Source organism: Erythrolamprus reginae, chromosome 2 (assembly GCF_031021105.1).
Source record: "Erythrolamprus reginae isolate rEryReg1 chromosome 2, rEryReg1.hap1, whole genome shotgun sequence".
Classification (NCBI taxonomy): domain Eukaryota; kingdom Metazoa; phylum Chordata; class Lepidosauria; order Squamata; family Dipsadidae; genus Erythrolamprus; species Erythrolamprus reginae.
Window position 1 is genome coordinate 328,785,645 of NC_091951.1, and position 24,126 is coordinate 328,809,770.

At 38.2% G+C, this 24,126-nt stretch overlaps 1 protein-coding gene across 3 annotated transcripts in view; it reads right to left on the bottom strand.

The window, feature by feature from the left end:
* Positions 1-8,534: 8,534 nt before the first annotated feature.
* GHR (growth hormone receptor) overlaps positions 8,535-24,126 on the bottom strand; it is a 171,788-nt gene continuing 156,196 nt past the window's right edge. For all 3 annotated transcript variants that reach the window (XM_070743396.1, XM_070743394.1, XM_070743395.1), the window contains 6 exons: positions 23,415-23,584; positions 21,595-21,773; positions 19,396-19,558; positions 15,774-15,864; positions 14,590-14,659; positions 8,535-12,717 (listed from right to left, as the gene is read on the bottom strand). In XM_070743396.1, the coding sequence (XP_070599497.1) occupies positions 11,740-12,717; positions 14,590-14,659; positions 15,774-15,864; positions 19,396-19,558; positions 21,595-21,773; positions 23,415-23,584 (1,651 nt within the window). In that variant the 3' untranslated portion in view covers positions 8,535-11,739. The remainder of the gene's footprint in view (positions 12,718-14,589; positions 14,660-15,773; positions 15,865-19,395; positions 19,559-21,594; positions 21,774-23,414; positions 23,585-24,126) is intronic.

Sequence of the window (24,126 nt, forward strand, 5' to 3'; positions counted from 1 at the left end):
ATGTTTGCCAATATTCAGTCAAGCATTAGAAATCTGAAAGCATGACCCTTAAAAAGAAGCAGAATGATCTTGGATGTGTTTCACAGAGAAAGGGTGAATTTAAAGGGACTGATTTCATAGTCATTATGAAACTGAATACTGACTGAATAAAACACTAATAAAATTTGTTATCTGATTATTGGGAGTCAGGAAAGGGTTTTTGTTAGCTCTTTTCCAGAGATTATTTTTGGAAAAATGGAGTCCAAGAATCTCTTATGAAGCTAAATTTTCTATTTACCTACCGTTCCCCTCCCTTAAGATTTACTCATTATATTAAAAAGGTAAGTGGAAAAATAGCCCCATAATGTGGAGAGAAAACAATTAGATTCATTCTATGACACACGCCGTGGAAATCACTACCTGTCTCTACTTTAAATTAAAAAGCATTTCCAATTGAAAACTTAATTGACTTGAGCTGAATTTCCTAAATGAGATCAGAAGTTATACAAACCCTTTCTACTTCATTTTTCACGTTTAATTACCAAAAGTTTTATTCCACTGCATAATCAGACCCCTAAAGAAAGAGACTTCAAAGGCATAGTGAAAGAAAATATTTATATATTTAATTTATATGCCACCCATCTTGCTATCCAAAATGACTCATAATGAGTTGCTAACTTTCTAGGGAAACATTTAAGAATTTGGGTTATATTATTGTTTTTCTGTTTGATCATTTACCATTTCTATGTGTGAGAAGTCCTCTAAAAGTTTGTCAAGATTCACCACACTAGTTTTCTTCATGTTGCAAGACTGCTTCCCAGTTTGCTGTATATCAAAGAAAAATATGCAATTTAGTTATCTTAAGCATAATGGTCTACTCCTTTGCCATGTGAGAAGCAATTTCCCATTGGGAGAAATAGCATTTTTTTAACATGATAAGCAGTACCATAGTTAACATTTAAAACATTTAGCAGTGCCTGCATTCTGCTATCTGCATGCACAAATGTTACAGCCATTTTTGTACACAAGGCCATGAACTCTATTCAGCAATGCTTAATGTTAAATGCTTAAATATGCTAACAATATGTATTGTGATATTGTAAGCATGTTTAAGATTTCTGTGGTAGACTCAAGTATCAACATCAAGAATATTACTATTTCAAAATTATTAAAATGTCATCTTTGAGTTAAATAGCCCTGTTTGCATAATTTCAGTTTGCTTATACACCGTTGGTATTTTAAGCTCTTCCCAGTTATAAATTCATCAGTGTATTTTTATTTATTAAATTTATATGCCATACTTCTCATTATTGAAGCAACTCTACTTATGTTACTTGTCAAGTCTGTCTTATCATGCTAAAAAAAAGTGCTGTTCCTCAGTTTGTTGAAAGATGTTGTTTAAACACAATATGTACTAGTTCCACAATAATTTGTATAGTCAAGATAATTATTTGTGGGAAGAGCTTTCCCATGCAGAAAATATTAAAATGCAATGCTGCTTTAATCATTGATATTTTCTCTGATTTGGCTATGACTACTTTTAAAAAGTCTGTTTTTTTTAAAGTAACTGAAATTTGGACAGTTGTAAATAACATTTTCAGTCAGTAATAATTTTGCCTTTAGAGAACCAAAAAAATGGCAGTTTGTTTCCCTAAATTTATCTGTTATTCTTTTGTGTGTATAACATTATAGATTGCAATGTATTGTGCCATTCTTATCTTTTAAGTGCAGGCTAGGCTGTTGCAGAGAAGCTTCCAAATCCCTATCTAGCATTTAGTCAACATTGGCAAATTATTACATTTCTTGAATAGCATTTATATAATATGATGTACACATTGCTTTTTTCTCTCCTGTGAGCTGCTTTCTAAATATTCTAGGCCTTGAAAGCCTTGAAAGCAGGTTATAAATCTACAGTATTAATAAATTGTTGGGAGCCGGCCTGAGTCTTCGGAGAAGGGCGGCATACAAATCTAATTAATAATAATAATAAACAATAAACAATAAACTATAAATTATAAAAGTTGTTAAAATTAAAACAATAAGAGGTACAAAAATGTCTAGCAGGATTATATAACAAATTGCTATGTATCTTGGAAAAATGATGTGTCACTTCAAAGTTATTGTTTTAAAATTAAGTTGCACTTAAGCTGAGGGAAAAATGGCGGGTGCGAGTGATAATTCTATGAGAGAAAGACAGATATATGTCTCTGGATGCATCACTATTTTTTGTACTTATCCCTGAAAAAATGGTTGGAGATTATGTTTAATTTCATTTGTAAATAAAGAAGTTATGCCTTGTCCCTGCTGGTATTTTTTATTAGTAAAATATCTCTTGAAGACAGAAGAGCAGGTCAATTAGTTGGCAAGCCCATCTCTGAAGGAAAATATCTGAATATATATTGGAAATGAAGGGAAACTAAGTTGATAATATGAGCCATAGGATGCCCAGTGAGGACCTGTGTACATTAACAGTGAAGCCAGGAGGCTCTGAAGGCCGTTGGGCTTAATCACACAAACCAGAGAAAGAAACTACCCTGAAACTGAACTGTGGGGAAATTTCCAGCCTAGGACACCTATTTATGGAACATACCACTCATCATCCAGAATGGGGGACACACACATACACTTCGTTCTCCCTATGCTGTCCCAATGATTGAATGACCCACATAGTGGATCCTTCTGCAGTTTTCTTAGGGTAATTAAGTAAACTGAGTCTTCTCTGAAAACAAACTTGTGCTCATGCAGAGAAGGCGACGTAAGTCAAGTAACAAGCAAAACAAATATTACCAAAAAAAATTCCCTATTTCTCTTTTGGAAGAAAAAGATAGTGTATAGTCAAGGGAAGGTTCTGGCCAGAAACCTATATTAATTAAAATGATTAATTTATATAATTGGTTTTCATTTCTTCTCCTTGCAGAATTATAATATTTCCAGATTGTGGGAAACTTTCTGTTAGAGGTCTACCAGCTGTGCAGCTATTAAAAATCCAGGAGCACTGTTAGATGAAGATAATGTGTCTATATTTGAGTAGAGGAAGACGTATTTATTAATGGATTTTAGGGCAAAGACCAAGGCTCCAAGTTCAAGTGCTAATTTTTCAAAAAGTGTTAACTGCATGTATTAACCATATGATCCATAAATTAGATAACACAGGATTCTAAACACCAAAAACCAATTGTGGTGGTTATGCAACCATTATTAATATAGAAACAGAAAACTGAAAACAGAAAAAGACCCAGTGGTCCATTGAATTTTTCCTTTGAGTTTTTGTTTGTTTTTTTCTTTTTAATTAGCGTTATTATTTATTTTTATTGTTTTTATTTTATTATTTTACATATTATGATTATGATTATTATTACAGTATTTTTATTTGTTTCTTATTGGTTCATCACACAGACAAATATTCAAACTGGATTTGGCATTTTTGTCTACCTATCGAGTCAGAGCTGAAGAAGTTTCTTGAATGAGAAGTGAAGCGTCTTCAAGGAGAAAAAAGTCCAGTTGCTTTCTGAAAAAGCTCTTTGGGGACACCTATTGAGTACTTCCCAAGGACCTAGGATTGGCAGATTTTATTTATTTTATTTTATTTTATGCATTTATGGCTGATAATTTGGGTGCGTCTTATACAGTAGTATCTCTAGATACGAGCTGCTCCACATGCGAGTATTCCAAGATACGAGCCACGAGGGGAGAGAAATTTCTTTTCGAGACCGAGCTCAAATTCGGGATACGAGCCGAGCGTCCACTAGGTGGCACAAGAATCCTTGCTTCTGGTTATCTCAGAGGGGAAAAACAAAGTCTAAAGCCATTTGTTCCAGATACGAGTTGTTCGACATACAAGCTCTCTTCTGGAACGAATTAAACTTGTATCTAGAGGTACTACTGTACTCTGAACGTAGGTGTTTTTTTCCCAGCCCTATCTTCCGAGCTCTTACCTTGCAGGCTCTTTCACTGTTTTTCTCTGTGAAGAATGTTTTCCAAGCCCTAAGACTTTGCAGGTTTTTTTCATTGCTCTAACTTGCTCCGAATAAGTTTCTTTTCAGCCCTAGCCAGGTGCTAATGATGTTCCCAGCTCTTACCAGCTTGCAAGCTCTTTCATTGTTACTCTCTGCTTGAAGAACGTTTTCCAAACCCTGTCTTTTTTTTTCATTCTCTACTTGCTCCGAATATTTCTTTCTAGCCCTAACCAGGTGCTAACAAATTTCCCAGCTCTTATCCACTTGCAAGCTTTTTCACTGTTACTCTCTGCGAAGAGTGTTTTCCAAGCCCTAAGTTTTTGCAGGGTTTTTTCCATTGCTCTACCTGCAACAAATGTTTCTTTCCAGGTGCTAATGATGTTCCCAGCTCTTACTGCTTGCAAGCTCTTTAATTGTTACTTTCTCCGAATAGTTTTTTTAAAGCCCTAACCAGGGTATGCTAGCCGGATGAATACCTGGTAAGCAGATTCTTTTCTCTATTTTCCTCCCCAAAAACTAACGTGCATCTTATACTCTGATGTCTTATTTCTCAGATGCTATTTGACAGCGCCTTATACTCCAAAAAATACAGTACTGTACTTTGCCTCAGACTCTGATTTAGTTTTCTATGCTCAAAACTATACTCAAAACTACTCCTTGGGTTAGCTGACTAATTGGCAGTTGTTGGTTTTTTTGCATTCTTAGCACAAGAAGAGTGAATAGAGGTGAAGTTTGGTTTAGTGGTTAAGGCACTAAGTAGACTGTGAATTCTAACCCTGCCTTAAAAGCCGGCTCGGTGACTTTGAGCCAGGCACTCTCTTTCAGCCGAATTCACCTCACAGTGTTTGCCACCTTGAGTTATTTATATAAGTAATAAAGGCGAGATAAAAGAAGGAAATAAGCTTGAATTTTCTACAAATTTGAAAGGAAGGAAAGAAGTATCAGTTGTAAGAGAAAGAGTGGATGGAGATTTACTTCCCAAAGTACCCATTTATTGGTTCAATGATTGTTTACAACAAAAATGGTCCCCTAGTCCTTATAGTTTGCTTTTTAAAAAAATCAGAGGCCATTAACTGCTCATCACAATACATATTTGCAAGCCTAAGAAATTAATGCTATGTTTTAATACTTGGAAATATTAACCGATACCAGAAGCAACTTCCCTAGATTCAGGTTCAGGGTTGATTAATTTAATGAATTCTAGGGAACAAATTTAATGAGTGCTAACCAGAGATTTTTATGACAAAGAACACAGAGATTAGATATTCCAAATGGGCTGTTTACTTGCTGTTTTAACTCTAGAGATTGATAGAAACTGGTACCTGATTTGTACAGAAACAACTATTTTAGCAAAAACAACGAAGACCTTTTTTTTTCATCTTTAGCAGAAATTGGAGGGTTCTATCAATTTATTTAGATTCAAGATTATTGTCAGAAAGGAAGACATTCATATACCTGGAATTCAAGATTAGGCTGTTTCCAAGTGACAAAACAGAAATAAATTACTGTCCTAATTCAAGTAACAAACCTCTGGCTATGCTTCTATTACACATAAGCATTAGTAATATATTTACATGGATAAATATTTTCCCAAATTCTAATTAAAAATATCAGAGTAATTTTTAAACTGTACTTTTGCTATTCATTATATGATAATTTGTTCCATACAGTTGAGGTTTAAGCCAGATCCTCTGAAATGTTGTTAATGTTTATTAATCTAAAAGCTATTATATTACAGCTTTCATGTGTACACTTCAGTTTTAGTCTCTCTTCTCATCGTTTTCTTTTTGCAGTACAATCATTTTCCTTCCTACCTTTTCCGATAGAGGGAAGGAAAAAATTCTGTTTGGTGTTTCATAACTTATTAATAGATGAGGACCCAATTTTAAATTAGGAACCATCTATTTGCAAGTATCATGATACTGATCAGATAAGAACCTTGAAATGAATATATTTACTCACAACTGAAATGATGACTTGAGAAGGGGTTTTTTTGCCTACTGCATTAATCTAATTTTCATTAAATCTTACTCAGCTTCCTTTTTTCTAGGCTTTGATCTCATATCATCCAAGGCAGTGATTGTGAACCTATGGAAAAGGTGCCACAGGTGGCACACGGAATCGTATCTGTTGTTACCTGAGCTGTTGCCCTAGCTCAGCTGCAACGTGCATGTGTGCCGGCCAGTTGATTTTTGGCTCGCAGAGAGCCTCCAGGTGGATGGGGGGGGGGGGACATTTTTACCCTCCCCCAGCTCCAGGGAAGCCTGGGGAGAGTGAAACACTAGCCTACTAGGCCCACCAGAAGTTGAGAAACAGGTCATTTCTGGCCTCCAGAGAGCCTACAGGGGGCGAGGGAAGCTGTTTTCGTCCTTCCCAAGCATTTAATTATGGGTATGGGCACTCGCACATGTGCAATAGCACTCACCCACACTCTTTTGGCACCTGAGGGAAAAAAGGTTCGCCATCACTGATCTAGGGTTTTGTCCCCTAATGCCCTATTAAAACTGTTCAGGAATCATGAATCCAAAGTGTTCATCATTCAAGTGCTTCAGAGAATCCCTGAACTCTGTGTGATGTTTTCTGGAGGCATGGAATTAGCTTTCACATGTGCCACAAAAAGAAGTGTGGTGTCCTTGGAGCACTCTGTATTTGGTTGCTTGCTTGCAGACATTTCATTATCTGACTAGGTAACATCATCCATGCATTGATGACCTTATCTAGGTATGTGATGAACCATCTCTGAGCAAACAACCAAGTTCAAGGACCATCAAGGGCTTGATAGTTCAGCACTGAGCTACATATACATTCTCTTCTATTGATACAACCAGAAGTTCACAAAAAACACCAAAATATATCCTGTAGTGTTTGTAATAAATTTTCATCTGCATTGGTCTTATACCTATGGAGATTTCTTTTTTATTTTTAAAATTTATTCAGTAATTTATATTTGAAACAGATGGAATAACAGCTCTAGAGACGATCAGGATTCTAGAACTCCCATGTGGAGTCTGTTCTACTCTGGCCTGGCAGATTGGAATGAAGGGAGAATCCACGCATTGAGATTTCAAGCAAAACACTTTTATATGAGAAGCAGGATTTACACAAGCAAATTCAGGCATTCCAGTCCATCTTGGCAGCTTTCCATATTAAATTGGTTAAGAGATAAAAGTCTGGGCAACCACCAAGTGTCAAACTAATTAACACATCCCTCAGTGGGATAATGTTTCTTCGGTCACACATACACACTTACGATTCTCCAGGTTTTGCTCACACAGCTGCATCTCTGCCCGATGAGTTTAGAAGAATAATAGCAGTTGCCAGTGAGGCATTTCTGGAACCTCAAATCTAGGACTGCCATCATTATGAACGTTGGAACACCCCTTTACCCAGAAATCCTCCTTTATATACTGTCTGGGTATGGTCAACTGTTTCCTAGAGATGTAACTGTATAGACCAGTGGTTCCCAATCTTTTTTTTGCCCATGCCCAACCTAAGCATCTCTAAAATCCTCATGGCCCCGCCCCCATGACATATAAGTCTTACTATTCAAAAAGTGGACTCCTACTCATGGAGGAAGCCTAAAAAAGCCATTAACTTGGTTTAAACAAGGTTCAAATTGCAACTATTAAAAATAGAATTGCCTCCCCCCTGTGGATCATGGGCACGTTGAGAACCAGGGGTCTAGACTTTTTTATAGACTCACCTTCTGAACTTTTTCCCATAAAGATATTCCTGTCTGCTTCTTGACCTTCTGACTTGGGCATCTAATAGGGGCTCCTGATCTCCCATGTCTCCCTCCTCCTCTGACTCAGACATTACCATCCTTGGGGATTCTACAGTCTCTGGAGGTTCCTTGGGTTTCTCAGGTTCCAACTCTCCCCCACTCTCACTATGTTACTCAGTTGTCAAGTACACTGGTCTAGGGTACCTAGACAGACCTGGTTCATCCTCCTCAGAATCTGTGACTAACTGACCTAGTCGTGGACCACTCACAACAGAATCCTTGTTCATTACATTTGTTAGTCCTTGTTCATTACATAGATAGTCCTCCTGATATGTCTTATAGTGTTTCACCAGTGGAGGCAGCAGTTCATGAGATAACTTAACCTTCTGTAACTCAGAGGGGAATCTTTTCATGGACAAGGATGTGATTTCTGAGAAACCTGCAGACTTCATAGGACCACACCACAAATGTTGATGAGGCTTTTGCATACTTTTTTGGGGTGGGGTGGGGTTGGTTAACAGTGGGATTTTACGGTTTACAAAATGATGTGAAAGAACGTTTTCAGTTTTCAAAAGGCATCCCCAGGTCTATAACTACAGAAATCAGGGCCCCTGAACTAGATGAGTGAGACTATAATTCTTTGAACCCTGCTCTGGCATTTATGAGCAGAATTCGACTGCCTTATTCTCAGCAATAAAAATTATATGTGAAAATTACGGCTGACAATCATGTGTTTATCAGGGTTTCATTTATATCGCATAGAAACAACATGTAAAAATGGCATCAACTAACAATATAGTAAACTATCTTTTTTGAAATGGTTTTTTCCCCCTTCATTGTAAGGGTTTGGCAATAAAGCATGCAACAACTTCATGATGAATTAAAGAAAATAAATTTATTTAAACTTTGAGGATGGAATCAGAACACTGACATAAGGCAAGTTAAATACATAAAACAGAAATACACAAATCTTCATACTATGCTATATTGATTTACATAACCAGCAAAGTACCAAAGGACATTCTGAGATTGAGGTATTTAACTAGTTTTTGGTGATGGAAAAAAAAACATCAAGAGAAATGTATCATTAACTTCCCTTGTCATTAAGAGCGGCTTACATAACTTTAATTGCAATAGTGCTTAAAATTAAAGGTTCCAGCTGCAAATACATCTTAAATACAGAAGCCAAATGCAAGCCAAAGAATGAATATCAGAAGAGTTTTGTTCCTGAAGCATTGACTTGATTCTGAGCAACTTTTTTTCCTTTTAAGATGCTTATACATGAAGCAATGTCCAGCTAAAATGTGCATTTCTACTCAAGACCTACTTATATAACACAGCATTAACATCGTAGCTGAGAAGCTGGTGCATGGTCATTGTTTTCATTCTAGCTGTTCTTTGCTGCCAGGATCTCCTACAACTTGGTAATGTTTCCCATCGTCCTCTTTTCCACTCCCAGTTTTTCTAGTGACAATTAGTTAAGTGTGATGAGTAACTATATGGAAAAAAGAGCCAATCTTTCAAAAATGTAAATAAATGAAGCTTACATTCTTTTTCTGCGGTGGTGGTCATCCCAAGCAACTTTATTTAGATGACCTATGTGAGCTTTTTGAAAACTTCACTGTTATTTGGTTGGCCCACCAAATGGAAGTTGGCCTGATCGCACATACTATGGTTTATTTCTAAATAAACCAGAAACAATTGCATTACACTTGTCTTTAAGACTGAAGACTATGGCAATTACACGTAACAATCACTTCACCTTACTTCTTTAAAACAAATCAAAACAATACAAATAAAACCCGCCACCCAGGTATAATATCAATGTATTTCCAAGAAGGCAGTTGTAATCTACATACTACTTTCATTATTATCACAGCTTATCTAATGGCCATTAACTGTAATGGCCCATAAAGGGAACAGCAATGGAAAGGAAAGTTTTGTCTTCTAGATTTAAATCCCTTCAAGACCAGTTCAGAGGGAAATCCTATGCATTCCTCCCTCTTTCCCAAAGTTTTTATTTTTTATTGGTTCCCATTATTGCGATCAGTGCAAAGTATCTGCACCGTTTCCATACGGGGACAATCTGTAATCATCTCGGAGTACCTCTGAATTCATTGCAATGTTTCCCCATTCACATTTTTGCTTCTGTCAGGGATTAGTGGCTCGGTGATATAATACATGTTTTATGTGCAGAGGGTCCATGGATTGATCCCTGATATCTTTTTAAAAAATAGACTCAGGCAATAGATAATGTAAAAGACCTGCGCTAAAGATCTCAGGGAAGCTAAGTTGAATAAGAGGGCTAAAGGGAGAAGCTTTTTGAATCAAAACAAGGAACCTTTATATGGCACAAGGCTTCCCATTCCCAGGTCATAAACTCCCAGTTCAAATCAGTAACTCTGAGAAGTTTGTGTGACATTTGCCTGACGTTTAGGAATGGTTTACTTGCAGGCAGGCTAAGGCTGAGAGTAATAAGAGCAGTCTGGAAAACAGCAAGGAAAACCCCCCAAGCAGACTGCATATTTGAAAAGGCCTTGGAATTTAAAACCTAGTTCATGTAAACAAAATATTAAAGTATGTTAAGGCGTACCTTGAGAAAGGAACAGATACACGTAAGGCTTTAAGCACACTAATTCTTTAAAAGTTTCCTACATCAGTATCAATTAGCAGATTATCCTAAATAAAAAAGTTATATTGTTTATAATACTGTTCTATTGAATTTTGTATTTTCATTGGAGTCAAAATCTAAAATGCTAATAACTTTGACTCTACATTAGGTTTGTTGTTTAAAATTTAAGGGATGTAAACGCTTTCTTATAAAGAACACTATTAAATCGCCTACTTAGTCATAAAAAGTTAATTGTATTCCTATAAAGCCCTGAAATTCTAAACCCATCTTAGCTTTACTGCTATAAAATTGTAATGAGAGATTGGTTTTACCAATAAAAAAATATTCAATGTTGTACATATTTTTGGTTTGCTACAAAAGATAAAAATATGAATAGTATTTTTAAGAAATGATCAAACCTCCACCACCCACCCCGAGAAGTGCTGTAACTTAAAATTCTCTATAGATTCGATGGAGATATAAAAATATTTTTCCTTATTCTTTTGGTAATTGCTATACGGATTGCAGCAGACACATTCCATACATCGATCGTAATAATTAAACCTCAGTATGCAGTCCAAGTATAAAATATTCATGCTTGCTTACCTGAAGTATTAAAGTAGATTTATATTTATATTAACTATAATAACGCTTTATATTAACAAAACTCTTTTTGCTTCTTATCTAATCTTTCACGCTCCAATTCCCAGTATAAACATCTCAAAATCTTCAAGCGGACCAACAAAATTCCATACTTGCTATTAGCTTTTTAAAGAAAAAATGACTTACAGCGCATGACACAGATACCCAATGTGTTTGGGAGAAGCCCCAAAGCAACACCTACAACAAAGGACAGTCATGCTACCGAATCAGCACCAGCAACATTTGGTTAGACAATATTTACAAGACACAAAAGCAATACTGTGATTGATTCAACAACACAGGTGAAAGTGGAAAGGACTGCATCATCACCAACCATCTGAAACTATTGGACACCTTGGCTCTGGTTAAAGCATAGGAACACAGAATTCCTTTTGGGAATTGGCCTTCCCGTTCACATCATAGTTAATAAATGCTCTGCAAACCTCAGACCAGGGTTGGATTCTTCTCGGTTGGGACTGGTTCACTGGTGACGTCATGATGACATCACCAAACTGGACAGTTCAGTCCCGATCCATGGGCACCACCATCTTTAAAAAAAAATGTAAATTTTTTTCCCCTTTCTGAGTACGCGCAGAAGTCAAGTTCCGGCACTCTGCCTGCGGTCGCCATCTGTTTTTCGGCTTTGTTTTTTTGCCATGCGGTGTGGGAGGAAGCCAACCGGCAGTGAGGTAAGTTAGAACCCACCCTTGCTTCCGACGTTTTCTGTAACACTGTACTGCATTGGAAAACTCCAACTCCATATGTGTTTTGAGCTTCATAAAGCTAGGGATGATACAGTTTCCTACATACTTAAAAGAAAAAGAAACCTATGACAAGATTTTGTTAAGTTGCTCTGTGCTCACATAGCCAGAAGACATGATGAATTCTTTGTCTGGCACATGGAGAGCTGTTGCGTTGAGAACAAGACCTTGTGGAGACTGTACCACATGAATAGAGGTGTAGTCTGCCACAGGTATCTCAGAAGCTTCTTCTGCAGCCGTTGCTACCATAGCAGGGATCACAGGATGGATGACAAGGCTGTCGGTGGTCAAGTAAGCATCCTCAGAAAAGCTCTGGGCTTGAACTTCTTGCTCACCTTCTTTGGGGGGTGTCACAGCGACACATTTTTTCACATCCAATTCACAGAAGTAGGCATTGTCCATGGCCAAGGTTGGTTGACACTGTGCAACAGGTTCTCTCTGACCTTTACTTTGTGTTTTCTCTGTCTTCATTTTTTGTCCTGGGGATAGCACAACGCTTCCTCTTGGTGTAATGTTGCTGACTTGTGCATAAAAGTCAATGTTTCCTAGTGAACTTTGATTGCTTAACTGGGTCTGGAGAAGTGGGCTGGTTATCTCAGTGGCAGGAACATGGGATTTTAAGTCTTGTTCTTTGGTTGGATTACTCGATGGCAGGCAGGCAGGTGCATCATCAAGACCTGGGATCGATTCCTCATTATCTTTTTGATCAAGGCACAAGAGATCCTCTTCTTTATCACTTACCTTTTTGGACTGATCAATGTCAGAGGTTCCATCGCATGTATCACTTGCACTAAAATCAGTCTCTGGGATATCAGGCTCGCAGCAGCTGGCCCGTCCAGAATCATCATCCCTCACTGCAAGGCAGCCCTGAGACTTCATGTGAACATCACCAAGGAGCCTATCAGTATCTGAGCCTCCAGTTCTATCTTCAACGTCATCTATATCCAGCTCAATAAATTCCACCCAAGAGTCATCTCCATAAAGCTGGGGCATGTAGCTACCATGACTTGCTAAGATGGAATTAACTTCATCCAGTTTTCCTTTCTGAAAACAAATGTTTGAAAATAAAACAAAAGAGTAGCAATTTTTGCTGAAATTTAACCAATCATATGTGAATTCAATATGCATGGCAGAGGTATTTACTCAATTCAGACAGAATTTTTAATATATTTTAATTTTTTTAAAATATAATTAAAAATCATGCAAATTATGACCCCAGAATGGAACCTAGAGGACGGAAGAAACCAGACATTTTACTGAGATTTCCAATAATACTAGCTTTTCTGGAGACTACCCCGATAAGGAGACTTGGGAATCAGCATAAATAGCATTTGTCCTTGCCTACTGCCTACTGTTCTGTTCTCTTTTGAGCCTTTGGCTATTACAAGCCAAAGACAAAACAAAACTCTGTCTTGGGATTATTAAAGTTGGGTTGTAGGGTGCTGGTAGCTAATACTATGCCAATAATAAAATCTGCATTAAGATAGAAGTAATGACTAAAAATAATAATAATCTCAAAATGTTCATTTTGGGAATCATTTTAGTTCCAGTACATGCAACGTTTATTTCTGGAGAAGTCTATCATACTCGGAAAGGTGGAAGGAAAAAGACAAGCTACAAGGTAGATGGATACAATTACAGAGTTGGGTGCATCTTTGGAAGTCCTGAACAATAATAAATATACATAATAAATAAGTAAGTAAGTAAGTAAGTAAGTAAGTAAGTAAATCTCAATGCATAACTAAAAGGAATGTTTTGAGTAAAGGTGTAAGCATGTTGTTGTGAGTACTCCTCGTCCAACTCTGGTAATGATAGATTCTGAGGAGGATGAGCCAGGCCCATCTTGGTGCCTTGGGCCAGTGGTACTGCCAGCTGATGCAGAAAGTAAGTGTGAAGGAGAAATACACATCGATGAATCTGAAGGACTACCAGAGGTGGCAGATATGTCAATAACAGTAGAGTCTGACTTAGAGGAGGAAGATAAGGAGCCTTTGCTAGATGCCCGCTTTAGAAGATTAAGAAAAAGACAAGAGTACTTGTATGGGAAAAGGAAGTAGTTTGCAGTTTGTAACTCTAGGGAATTGTTGATCACTCCCTATAGGTATTTAAGGGTGGAGTATGAGTAATTCGGGTTGGAATTTCAATGTTGTACAATGGAGCCAGATGATGTTTGAGGTTTCAGCCAGCTTGCGATAGCCAACTGTTATTTTCATGCTAAAACCCTTGCAGTAAAAGTGCCCTGTCTGCGGAGATGCTGAGAAGCTGTAAAAATAAATCTGTGAAACTGGAGACTCCTTATCTTATGAAGGAATTCACAATTAGCTTTGATCTTTGGCAGCAGCTTAGCTATATTGTTATCTTGTAATTATTCTCACTGAGAAGCTGCCAAAATGAACTCACAGGCATGAATCTGGATTGTATAATGGGACTTTATACATATAAAGAGTGATTTAAAATATTGGTGTGTAGATTCCTCTGCGTAGGTCCGGGAAAGAACACATGTATTACAGAAACTTTTGTGCAACAAATTGTCCAGCACTTTTCCTTAGATAATAGACCATTTTAGATTATTTATATGGGATTTTTTTTTTAACTATCGGTTCTGTAGGCATGGCTTGAGGGGCGTGGTGTAGTTTGGTGGGCGTGGCTTGGTGGGCATGGCAGGGGAAGGATACTGCTAAATCCCCATTTCCTCCCGATTAGCTGGGATTTGGGAGGCAGAGAATAGATCGGGGCAGGGCCAGTCAGAGATGGCATTTACCAATTCTCCAAATTATTCAAACTTTCCACTACTGGTTCTCCAGAACTGGTCAGAACCTGCTGAAACCCACCTCTGATTTAATCCATCTCTTCTATGCAGACAAACCTTCACGTATACTGATTTTGTACAACAAATGTTGTACAATTTCTCATTACCTTTAAGAGGTCTGGATCAATTCCTTTAATTTTGGGCACTGGAACAGGAGGAAATATCAGTATTTTCAACCTGAAAAAGAAAGATTGACATTTAAGTTCTAGGGCTTCTAAACTGCATCAAGAAAAATACAATAAAATTGCTTATTTTGGCAGGACGGCTGTCAAATCCTGCCAAATCCCAAACTACGGTTGGATATTTTTCCTTTTTGGAACCTCTAATATGTACCATTGTGCCATTTCAGATTGTCAGCGAGACATCCTATTCAACCTCATTAAAAGCCTTTGGCTTAAAGAAAATGAAGTAGTCTGAAAATTAATTAATTAATTAATTAATTTGTAAAACATGGATAGGATAGTAGTAGTTTGCATAAACATAACATATGTAAAAAAGTAACGATAAAAGAGGACAATAGGGCAGTAGGACAGGGATGGTATGTTTATGTATGCCTCTTACAGACCTCTTAGAAATGAGGAGAGGCCAGCTTCTCCCAAACCAAGAGAAATCTGTGTGCCATAACACAAGTACTGCATAAGTAGTACCTCTAGATACGAGTTTAATTCGTTCCAAAATGGAGCTCGTATGTCGATCAACTCGTATCTGGAACAGATGGCTTTAGACTTTGTTTTTCCCCGCCGAGATAACCAGAAGCAAGGATTCTTGCGCCACCTAGTGGAAGCTCGGCTCGTATCCCGAATTTGAGCTCGGGTATGGAACAGAAATTTCGCTCCCGTCGTGGCTCGTAACTTGGAATACTCGCATGTGGAGCAGCTCGTATCTAGAGGTACTACTGTATAGGTAAATGTCAAACACGTGTAATAGTGATACATTGAAATATTTACACATATTTTGGTAAACTTACAAAAACTAGAAAATATGCCATATACACACTTCAAGTTGTGTTTTAAGTCATTTTTGACTGCTAGAAACTATCCCTGCAGTTTTCAATAGTTTCCCATTCCAATATCTCCAGTAAGGGTTATTTTGATCCCTGCATGACCACAGTTTACCATCAGCTGTAAAACTAATTGTCTGGAAAGAGTTTCTGAACATCCTTTTGTCCTGATTAGATAACAAAATGTATCTGGGAGAGCCAAAATAAATTGACCCTGTCAAAAATGTCTTAACAGAAAAGCCATAGAAAATGGATGAGTAGATTAGGGGTGAAAATCTACAGAAAGCTTACTTTTGTTGTTTAGAAAAGAAGACTAGAGACAGCGCCACCATTAAGCCAAGTATTCCAAACGTCATCACCAAAAGCCAAGTAATTTGGAGGTCTGGAACAGAAAAACCCAAACAATGTATCAGTTTCTAGCTTTCTTCGTGTTTCTTTGATCAACATCTTGCTGTTTCATGCTTGTTTAGAAAATACCTGCATGCGATGTGTAGAGTTCCCACATATGACATCTCCCTAGTAAGTCAACTAGGTCTTTCTTTCTTTCTTTTTTCCTTTTCAGGATTTTTTAAAAAATTGTTTCTCCACACCAATCACATGTACCATCAATCTTAAAATATAATATACCATCAATCTTAAAATATAATATAATAATAATTTTTTTAAAATTGGGTATTCATAATCCATCCAATGCTACCTCCTGTACTTTTAACTTCTGGATAAAAAATAATTATTCAAATTTCCTAAATGCATTTAAAAAGCTATTAACTAATACAATTTCTTTTAGCTGCTTCTTTTCTTATTACATCTAACCATTTAGGCCGTCATGCTTCAATCTCCTCAATATATCCTTAATATCAATTTCATATATATTTCTTACCATTATTTTTATTGTAATCGCTCTTTAAAAAAGAAAAAAAAGAAACCAGAATTCCCAATCATAACAAGTAAGTCTTAAATTTTATCTAACTGTTACAGGTATCTAACATATATCAATTCAAAATGGGAGAAAAATCCAAATAATTTATCCTAAATGTCCCAATTTGCTCAATTAGTAATAATTCCTTTTAGTAAGTAAATAAAAAAAATTAAAAAGAAGAAGAGAAGAAAAGAAAAAGGAAATAAAAAAGAGGAAAAAGAAGGATAAGCAAAACCCCCTTTCCCCTCTTCTTCCATGTATCTCTTTTACTCTGAAATCAATTAAATCATCACACCCCATTTATCACTGTAAGCCCAGTGGAATCCTCATGCCCTACTCTAAAAATCACTGTAAACCCAGCGGAACCACCGTGCCCTATTCTAATAAATCACTGTAAACCCAGTGGAATCTTCTTGCCTTACTCTAATTTGTATTACTGTATATCCAGTGGAATCATCATGCCCTATTCTAAAAAACAAACAATACAAAACACTGTGAGCCCAATAAGATCCTCATACCCTACACTAATTTAATCACTGTAAATCCAGTGGAATTATTGTGCCCTAATCTATAAAATTATCTGAAAACCTATTGGAATCATCAGTAAAACTTATTCCATTTTGTGGGACAATAAATCAAATAAAAATCTCATAAATAGTCCAAACTTGGGCAATATGCAAAAATATGCAAAATATGCATAAATCAAACCCTCCGCTATTCACCGCATCACTAAATAGCAGCTTCCTCTCGCATTTCCGGCAGTAAGCTCCGTTGTAATTTTTTTTTTAAAAAAAATTCCCAATCCTTTTTTCGCCAAAATCACTCACCAGCACACCGCTTAATTTTTCCTTAACCTTGCCTTGCAGTGTTACTGCTCAGCTCCAATCCCTGTGTTGCATTATTTCTGCAGCTGGTGCCGACTCAGTCATGGCTGCCTGGCTGGCTTCGCACCGCCGCCGGCGCGAGACTAGGCTGGTACATCTGGTGGGGTAGGCTGACCCCAAACCAGACCTCCGGTAGCGTCCCCTGCGTCCCCTCCCCTTCAGGGAGGATCAGGTCTGTTTCAAAAGAACCAGAACCACCGGACAGTGGGGGTGCGGGGGCCCCCCAAGGGAGAGGGGTACCTCCGTGCTGCCACGGCCATTTGACCCTGCTCCTTCTCCCCAGTTTTTCTTATTTAATTCTCTGAACTTGGTCCAGATAAATTGGATTTCAATGCATATAATTTTCCAATGGCTATGCTACTTGGGTATTGAAGTCTAACACTATTGGAACACAAGCATGCTGTAAGCCATGGATGTCAAACTTGCCATGTCATGTTGCTATCATGTGACGTTTCATGTTTCTCCCCTTTGCGGATCTGAGGTGGCAGGGGCCTGTGCATGATGCATCCAGCCCATGGGCCGCCAGTTTGACACCCTGCTATAAGTAACATCCCTTTTGTATCTGTACGAAATGTCATGATGCACTGCAAAAGGGATGGTATTTAGAAATAACAGAGTTGGAAGGGACCTTGGAGGTCTTCTAGTCCAACCCCCTGCTTAGACAGGAAACCCTACATTTGTATTTTTAATTGCCATTTCTACCTTTTCACATCTTGCAAATCTTGCCACTGTTTTAAATCACTTTGGTTTCTGCAAGGCTAGAACTTCAAATATTATTCTTATTTTGCTGGCTTGAACAGCAGCTTGCTTGCAGTAAATAAACTCATTTCATATAATACTAACTCACCAAAGCACAGATATCAAATACTGAGACAGTACTGGCTATTTAATAAAGGTCCTCAAGCTAACTGTTTGGTTTCAGAGTTTATTTTGTTTTTTCAAGTCAATTTTATGTTGGAGAGTGATATATCCAGGAGTTATTCAACAAGTGTAACTTTCACAACTTCTTCCTTACAAATGTTCTTGAAGAATGTATATCTGATAACCTCTAGAAGCCTTCAGAGATGAAGCTGGTCAGTTCAATTAAACGTGCACCTCCCTATCCTGCAGATGAAAATAGGACATGCATACTGCTAGTCCATCAGTTTCCCAAACAGTAATCTAAGTCTTTAGTTCACTCCACAATCTCACCAGCCATAGTTCCACCAACAGAATATGGAAAGATGGCAAGTCCCCCCTCTCCATAGCTTTTCATTCCAGGATTCAGTATGCTTCATTATGCCAACAAATTATGCTTATCTTCAAGGAAATTCAGTTCTCTAATGAGAAATATATATTGTCAGGTGCTCTTGCAAGTTAGAATGTAAAGGTAATCTTGGAAACTTCATTGTGGGGAACAGGATGGAGTGATATAATTGTTTTTGACATGTTTATTGTTTTTGTTGTTGCGCATCATTCAGAGCAGTGATGGGAAAACTTTTCTCCCCCAGGTGCCTAAAGTGCATGCACACACATTATTGCCCCTGCGCGAGTGCCCACACCAATAATTCAATGTCTGGGGAGGGCGAAAATTGCCTCCCCTGCTCCCCTGGAGGCCCTCTGGAGGCCAGAAAGAGCCCATTTCCCAACTTTTGGTGGGCCCGGTAGGCCCGTTTTTCACCCTCCCCCAGGCTCCAGGGGCTTCCCTCAACCCCCGGAGGCCCTCCAGAAGCCGAAAATGCCCTACCAGAGCTTTAGTGCAAGCCAAAAATAAGCTGGCCAGGGTTCACATGCATGTTGGAGCGGCGCTAGGGCAACGGCTCATGTGCCGGCAGATATGGCTCCGCGTGCCATCTGTGACACCCGTGCCATAGGTTCGCCATCACTGACCCAGAATTTCTTCTTGTGAGATAGATAACCATATAAATTAGACAGACAAACAGATAGCACATATCTACATATGTAGAATCTAAACAAAACCTGTTTTGTTTACATCAGACATGGGCATTCTACAGCCTCTCTCCTTGATTAGTTTCCATTCATATGGACATACAACAGTTTGTAATGTGTTCTGATGTAAGGCGCTAAGAAAATATTTCAAAGGCAACATCACAGAAGAGGTTTTTCTCACCTTCTTCACATGGCACCAGTTCGTTTGAATCAAAGGATACATACAGCACATCACTGAATTTGCCATAAGCTCCAGGTGGTCCTTTTGATCGAATCTGTATCTCGTAATCTTTGCATGTCTTTAAAGAATATACTGGAACTTCGGTGCCACCTTTTACATCCAGCTGTAATAATACATTGAATCTCCTCAATTGATGGTTGCTACTCATAAAAAAGTATTCTTTAAACATAAAACTTATGCAAGGAGTCAGACTTAGGATGAGTGTTTTGAAATTCTAGAACATTGTTTCCTAAATTTAACCTGGTGCTTTCCAGATGTGATAGACTTCAATAACCAGAATCCTCAACCACCCATAAGAAAAAAAACCCCTGGGAAATGCTTCTTCTACAACAATATTAAGTATTAGAACTAATTTGGTTCTATTGTCTCGGCTTTTAATCAATGAATTGTATAAGTGGACACTTAAGAATTTTGCAAGTGATACAAAACTGGAAAGGTTGATGTTAGATTTTTTTAAAAAAAAGATGAATGATTGATTGAAATGGAGGGAATTTTATAGGGAGACATAGAATTCTGCATCTAGGGGGGAAATGTAGGGCACAAATATGGGATGGGACAGACGTGGCTTGTAGAAAGAGCTTTGGGATGCCCTTGTTGACATGAGCCAGTGCTTGCGATGTTAATTGCTAAAAAGGCAAATTCAATCTTGAGCTGCATTAACAGAAGCATAGAAATCATTTCATGGAAAATAATTGTGCCATTTGACTCTTCCCTGATCAGACACCACTTGGGATCCTATGTCTGTTTCTGGATATTCAAAAAGGGCAGTGACAAATTGGAGTTACTTTGGAAGAGGGCTACTGAAAATATGAAGGTCATGGAAACAATCCCCGTGAGGAATGATTAAAGTTTTGGGGTATGTCTAGACTATAGAAGAGACTGAGGGGAAATACGATAGCTCTCTTCAAATATCTGATGTGCTGTTATGTAGAAGAGGAGGTGGACTTATTCTTTGTCACCCTAGAGAGCAAGACACAAACCAGCATGTTAAAACTATAAGGAATCAAATTCAAGTTAAACATCAAAATGGTTGTGGAGCAGGCTGCCATATGAAGCTGTGACATCTCTTTCACTGCAAGAATTCAAAGAAACTGTGGGATCAACTATGAAAAGATGTCCTACTGAACCTTCTGAACAATGTTTGCATTAGATCGGGGTAGGCAAAATTGGCTCTTCTATGACTTGTGGACTTCAACTCCCAGAATTCCTGAGCCAGTCATGCTAGCTCAGGAATTATGGGAATTGTAGTCCATCGTGTCTTAGAAGAGCCAACTTTGCCTACCCCTGGATTAGATAATCCGTAAGATCTCACCCACCTCTATGACTTTCTACTGGTGCTCTGGTGCTGTCTTTGTTGGTCCATGCGTGCTGCCACCTTTGTTTTGTAATTTTTTTTTTGCTTTTCAGTTCTCCGAGCATGCATGGAAGTAAAATCGTTCCTCTGAGCATGCACAGAAATAAAATTGTGCAAGGGAATGTGTGCGCATGAACATAGTGAGTATGTGCGTGTGAAACATCATGATGTGCAATGGTAGGAAAAGGTAAGAGGAACTTGTTCCTGGTTCTGTATAAGTTGCGGATACCCACACTATTTCTTATATGTGAGGTCATATTGTTTTTTCCTTTTATGGTAGTCTGTGAACATACTTGTGCAAGTTTATTTTTTGGACTACATGTGTACTGAAGTGTACACTGTTGACGTAATACAATGCTTATTTTTAAGTTCAAGCTGTGCTATTGGCCTTATCTCCATATGCAAGCGGGATGTAGAGAAGCAGTGGAGAAAATGTCAGAGGTCTATTAAATAGTAGGATCTCCATTTATTAAATATTAAATACTGAATACATGAGGCAAGGGAGGAAAACACAGTATGAGAAATAGAAAGAAAGAGCTGGAATTGTGGAAGGACTAAAGGGTGTTGCTCCCACTTGCACTATATATTACATAGGGAAACAGAGTGTCTTTATAGAGTTTATGATTTGCAAATGTGCAGATGTATTGTTTTCAAAGTATTTCCCAACATGCAAATCACAAGCTTTTAAGCTTTTGCAGGTCCCTGATGTTTGTCTTTCATTCCCAATACCTCTGGATGGCCTCTGGCTGGGGAAGATCTCCAAATTTTGCTCTTGCAATACATACCTTATGCCATTCTGTTGCATTGACGTCTTTATACTGAAGCTGATAGGCAAGTATGAGCCATCCATTTTCAACATCTGCAGAGGGTGGGGGCTTCCATGTAACCTCAATATCAGTATAGACACCACTTGGGCTGATGTTTAGCACTGTCCAGTTCAGCGCAACTGGAGGATCTGGAACTACTGTGATTTAAACACATTTTTCCAAGAGTTAATCAAAATGTACCAGAAAAAGTCATTTAACAGTATACCCCTTCCTCCATCAGCACACATTATAAATTATACAAACAGTATTATTTTCAAAAGACTGGTTGTATACTTCAAAATACCTAATGCACAAATTGAACTGGTGTTATGAAATTGCACCAAAGAGACATAGTAAAGTTCCTATGCATAAAAAGCAGTTTTGGATTTTGACCAGCAGTGATCTTCTAGGTTGGGGTGAGGAATAGCATGTCAGGAGTGATAGTAGTCCATTAACTTTGTCTTAATGTTCGCCAGGATATGACTGTCACATTTATTGAAAACTGGCACCAATGTATTATTTTCCAATTTGAGACAAAACACACACAAACACTGTACAATAAGCCCTAAAATTATTTTCAAACAGTTGAATAAAGTGCTACCCATGCACCTGGGACAGTCAACCTCTTCATTACCAACACCTCCACATTATGTGGAGTAATGACCCCATCTGCTTCAAGGTCTCACATTTAGCTATTTTAATTTTGAATAGGGTTTTGAACTGAGCCACCGTAATGGTGAGCAGTGATTTTATATCTTGCTCTCAGCCGCACACACTCCACAGGTTTTTTGTTATGGGAAGACATAGAAACATAGAAGACTCATGGTCCATCTAGTCTGCCCTTATACTATTTCCTGTATTTTATCTTACAATGGATATATGTTTATCCCAGGCATGTTTAAATTCAGTTACTGTAGATTTACCAACAACGTCTGCTGGAAGTTTGTTCCAAGGATCTACTACTCTTTCAGTAAAATAATATTTTCTCATGTTGCTTTTGATCTTTCCCCCAACTAACTTCAGATTGTGTCCCATTGTTCTTGTGTTCACTTTCCTATTAAAAACACTTCCCTCCTGGACCTTATTTAACCCTTTAACATATTTAAATGTTTCGGTCATGTCCCCCCTTTTCCTTCTGTCCTCCAGACTATACAGATTGAGTTCATTAAGTCTTTCCTGATGCGTTTTATGCTTAAGACCTTCCACCATTCTTGTAGCCCGTCTTTGGACCCGTTCAATTTTGTCAATATCTTTTTGTAGGTGAGGTCTCCAGAACTGAACTCCAAATGTGGTCTCACCAGCGCTCTATATAAGGGGATCACAATCTCCCTCTTCCTGCTTGTTATACCTCTAGCTATGCAACCAAGCATCCTACTTGCTTTTCCTACCGCCCGACCACACTGCTCACCCATTTTGAGACTGTCAGAAATCACTACCCCTAAATCCTTTTCTTCTGAAGTTTTTGCTAACACAGAACTGCCAATGCAATGCTCAGATTGAGGATTCCTTTTCCCCTAGAAGTTACTAGAATCAAACTGAGCCTGAACTAAACCTATCAGACAAGAGTAGTAAAGTCATGCTTCTCTAAGTTGTAAATAACAAAGATAGGTAGGAAATGTCTATAAGTGATACCTTCATCCAGAGTTGAAATCAGGACCAAGTGGGGCACAATTTCCATTGCAGGAAGGTTAGAGAACAGCACAAATGTATAATAGGAGTTGATGAATTGATTGGATGAAAACCCTTTTTTTACTCTAGTCCAAAAAGCAAAGCAAAGGGGATTCATATCAGAAGAGTACCTATTTCCTCCACCCGGAAATGTTTTTCATCGTATACTTGATCTCCAACGCAAAGTCGAACGGCGTAAGGGACCCAAATGGACGTGAAGGATTCATTGAAGTAACAGCTGTTTTCACCAGAAGTTGTATAATCAGGACAGTCTTTCCATTCTCCCCCCTTCTCATTTGATCTAGAAATGGGAAACCAAATAATTAAGGTGGAATCAAAGGGGCAAGTAGAACCTTTCTGTTTACCAAGTTAAAAGCGTATTGTCAGACTAATGACATGTCATCTGTTACCCCCCCATTGCTGATCCCTGGGCAGATTCTACTGCATCTGTACTAGGTCACTGCCAGATGGCATGGTCCTGAATTTGCTTGTGTGGGTTGTGATAGACAAAGTGCCTGGTTGATTTACCAGTCTCTCTCTTCAACCCATCATCAATGACATTTATGCAAGAACCAAATAGAGTGTCCTGACACCAGGCTTGTGTCAAATATCATTATGTTGTTTTGTCTGCACCCTCCTCTCAGATCCCATTCTGTCAAATTAAGTCCCATTAGACCAGGGGTGTCAAACTCGATTTCATCGAGGGCCGCATTAGGGTTGTGTTTGACCTCAGGGGTCGGGGTGGGCGGGCATGGCCAGCTGGAGGTCACTCTGCCAGCAAAAACAGGCTCCCGTCCCGATCTTTGTTTTCGGCTGCAATGGCCTCCTGCAACCATCTGCCAG